The 3,867-nt window shown below is 33.2% G+C and overlaps 1 protein-coding gene across 1 annotated transcript; it reads right to left on the reverse strand.

Moving 5' to 3' along the window:
* Nucleotides 1-336: 336 nt before the first annotated feature.
* LOC100246602 (uncharacterized) lies at nt 337-3,627 on the reverse strand. The gene is made up of 2 exons (XM_002263195.4): nt 3,370-3,627; nt 337-903 (listed from the first exon to the last, which is right to left on the reverse strand). Exons 1-2 carry the CDS (start codon nt 3,523-3,525, stop codon nt 508-510), a joined length of 552 nt encoding a protein of 183 aa, XP_002263231.1. The 5' UTR covers nt 3,526-3,627; the 3' UTR covers nt 337-507.
* Nucleotides 3,628-3,867: the final 240 nt, after the last annotated feature.

Below are 3,867 nucleotides of genomic sequence, written 5' to 3' on the forward strand. Positions count from 1 at the left end.
ATATATTGTTAAATATTAAGTTGTTTGTTTGTTTTTTTTTTAATATTATATGTCTATTAAGTATTAAAAAGTAAAATAAATAAATAAATTTTCTGTAGTTACGATAGTTCACTTTTAATATTATGAAAAAACCAAATATTTTAATCTTTTCTATTCAGTACAAAGATTTAAGAAATTAGTAATAAGTTAAGAAAAAGTTAAAAAATAAACTACTTAAATGCTTTAAGAGGATGAAATGTGTATTTTGAGAATATTTTAACCATGACAACAATGGCAAGCATAATTAAATCAGGATGTCGCTATCGCTTCATCATACTTCATGTCAAAGGAAAAAAGAAAAGGCAAAGGACACAGATATATTCAGATATGAGGGAAGGTACACAGTCCAAAGCATAGAAAATTCCATTCAACATACATCAAGAGGATTGATTGATCATAAATCCTCTCATTCCAATTTTTTTGTCTGTTTCATTTTAGATAACAAAAGCTATAGTAATAAATCTAGTTTTAGACAAATATGATCCCATTCTCCTTAATGGTATCAAGAACAATCCCAAGCTTACCCTCAATTCTCTCATCCTTTCTGGGCTCATAGGACATGGCAAACACATCAGCTTCCATTGATCTCTCTGCAATCAGCTTCCCTATAACTCTGCATGCATTATGATCAGTGAGTGATGACAATGTATTCCTCAAATCCTTGGAATTTGTGGTAGCAACTGATATCACTTTGCTGGTTGGCCGGTGCATTACTTTTGCATGGATAAATCGCTTTGAAAAGAAAACATTTAGTAAGAATGGCCTCATATACATATCGGTCTTTTGCTTCCATGATTTCCTGCTTGGTCTTTTTGCGGCTTCACTTCGAGATCTCCGGGTCCAGGCAGCTTGAACCACTAAACACTACATAACAGGGAAGAGGACTTCTACTTTTAGTATTTTGGTCTAGCAATGAGTTAAAAGTAAATTAAACTCATAACAGCAGATAAGACAATTTAGACCTTACTTTTTCCTTCATTTTGAAAAATAAAGAAAATATCAAACTATTGATGTCTAAATAAATTCATGACAATCATATCTTAGACCAAAATCTCACTCTCAATTCATTTAACAAAAGAAAGGGAACACAATCCTAACTTGGGTACTGTTCAGAATTTCAAGGAAGAAAAGGCTTTGAGCCAAAATCTTAGGACTTGAACAATTGGAGTCATCAGGTCAACAAAAAATAGGACGCTTGTCCTTTGTCACATTATAAGTAGATGTTTCTACAGAAACAACTTCAAGTAAAATGATGGCTGGTGGTAACATACTATAAAATTGGAGTAGGACACATGAATGGATGCTACCATGTAATTTGAAAGCTTAGTGATGCATTTCTTCCCTAAAAACATAACCTGACTTGAAGGAGTTAAAGAATCTGAACCATTGTGTCTCAGGCAATTTAATACTCATCCTGTACGAACTCACCTTCTCAGAAAAATTAGGACAGCTAGAATATGCAATCTGAATGTTTTCTATCATTGACTAATCATGCTTGGATTTTCGAGATGGCATATTTCATATGAATAATTTTGCTAGAAAGGTGAAAAGCTGGTGTAATTTCAACAACAAATTCCTTTCCAACATCCAAAATGGTGCTGGGCTCAATTTTCCCAAAAGAAAAGCAGCATCCTTCAGCATGACTACTTGTAGGTTTTCATTCAATAAGAACTGATGAAGAGAATCTATTACCAAAAAAATATCTGACAAATTTTTTCCCTGAAAGCTTCTCCTAAACACTCTTAGTTATGATGGCTGAATGTCTTAAGCAAATGATGTAAACCTAGCTAATTCATCATTTCTGATAATTTAACTGATGACATCCTCCATTACGGTTAAAAAAATTGACAAACAAGAGAATCCTCCTATATTAGTTTAAATGCTATTATAAAGAACCTGAAAATGAATTCAGTGTGGAATAAAGAGGAGTATGCCAACACAGCCCAAAGAGGAAGGAGCTGTGCAATGTCAAATATAGGCAAAAAAAAACAAGGGCAGATCATTACTTGTGATGATTACAAAACAAACCATGTAGTTCATAGAAGGTAGCACAGTTTGTCAAACTAATTTAGGTGGTTTGCGTAAATGAGTTAGTTATTTAAGTGGTTTCTCTTAATTGTAGTCATTTACTTCAGGATCCCATCATAATAAAGAGAGGGAATGATACTCCAATAGCTTCCAGAATTAACAAGCTTCTACAAGGTTCTGAAGGATAAATTGTAGAGGACTGGCAAATGGAGAAACTAGCATTACTGGGATTTGGCAACTACAAATTACTTACATGCCCAATTTTCTTGAAGCCATGTTTATTCCCTCAATGAATATTTAATGGCTTCATGCTCTTTGGAATAGCATTTAAAGATGGAAAGAGTCCAACATAAGGCGGGGGCATCAAAGAAAAATGAAGCCATCACTACATCTAACAGCATAAAATTGATTTCAAGATTCCATGGAGAAATAAAGATATAAAAAGGTTTGAGCTGCTGAAGCTGGGTTGAAAGAAAAGTGATGAGCCTCTGGTAAAGACAAGACTGAAACAGGACTTCTCTCTTGTTTCTCTCATTCAAGTGTACACAGGAGTTTCATCTCACTTAGATCTTAAGTGACTTTCATCTCACTTAGATATTCTCATGGCTCCATTCCAAACAATGGGATTATAAAATCATTTCCAGGGCATATCTCATTTAGAACAATAAGGGTCCCGTCTGGACCCTGAAAATTGGGTTCATAATCATCATGTCCACTGCCAACCTTATAAATAAGAGTAACCTGAAGTCCATATCAAACTACTTTGCCTTCAATGCTTCTAATAGGTATCTCACAATCAATTTAAACTACAAAATATCAAAACTAATTAGAAGTGTTTGTTTCAAATGTCAAACGTAGTTTTCTGATTCACATCCTAAATTACAGTATTCAGTTCACACAGCTTCAAATGAAGCTTAAAATCCCAAAATCATAAACTAAAAAATCTGAATTGGGTTCTGCACAGTTGCTAACATTCTTGTCAGAGTAAGAAATGAGTACACCAGAAGAGTGAGTCAACAGTGAGCCAAAATAAAAAAACAAGAAATTTGATATGGGATTCGAACAATTCCTAAGTTCATGAAATCAATAAAATGGATACACAAAACAGAGAGAATAGAAATAAAAATTAGCAAAACAAAGAAATATGAATTGGGTTGCCAACAATCCCTAGTTGATAGAAAGCAAAAACCACAAAACGCAAAATGCAAAATATGAATTGTGTTTTGAACAATTCCTAAATTCTTGCAAAATATGCTTAATGGAAAGCAATACAAGAGAAAAAAAAAACCAAAAGGAGAATACCTTGTTGAGAGAAGGAAGAGAAGGGTTTGTGATTGAATTGGTAAAAATGTTGATATTGGGAAATGAAGAAGACCATGAGAGCGAAGTGGGTTTCAATGAACGACTCTGGAATAAATCCGTAGAAAATAGACATGGTGATGATGAAATGGATGCCATCTTCACAGAAAAGAAAAACCTTGGCTCTGTTAGGGTTTAGTGTCTGCTCAGGTCTTATCCGGTCACTGAGTTTTAACAAACCGTCTGATGAATTTGTGTGGAAAACTAGGGGCTGTTTGGCTGCGTTTAAAAATATCATCGGAAACAAACCGTTTTTGAAAAAAATATGTTTCCAAAACAAATTCTCACCAAAAATTATTTTTTAAAAATAAATATTTTCAAGAATGATTTTCAAAACATTTCCCTTTGTTTTACAAGCTTCCTTTTAAAAAGGTAGTAGACAAATAGTGAACTAATTTTTCACTTTTACATATTTTCAATATTTTAAAAAATTAATTGATT

Source organism: Vitis vinifera, chromosome 15 (assembly GCF_030704535.1).
Source record: "Vitis vinifera cultivar Pinot Noir 40024 chromosome 15, ASM3070453v1".
Classification (NCBI taxonomy): domain Eukaryota; kingdom Viridiplantae; phylum Streptophyta; class Magnoliopsida; order Vitales; family Vitaceae; genus Vitis; species Vitis vinifera.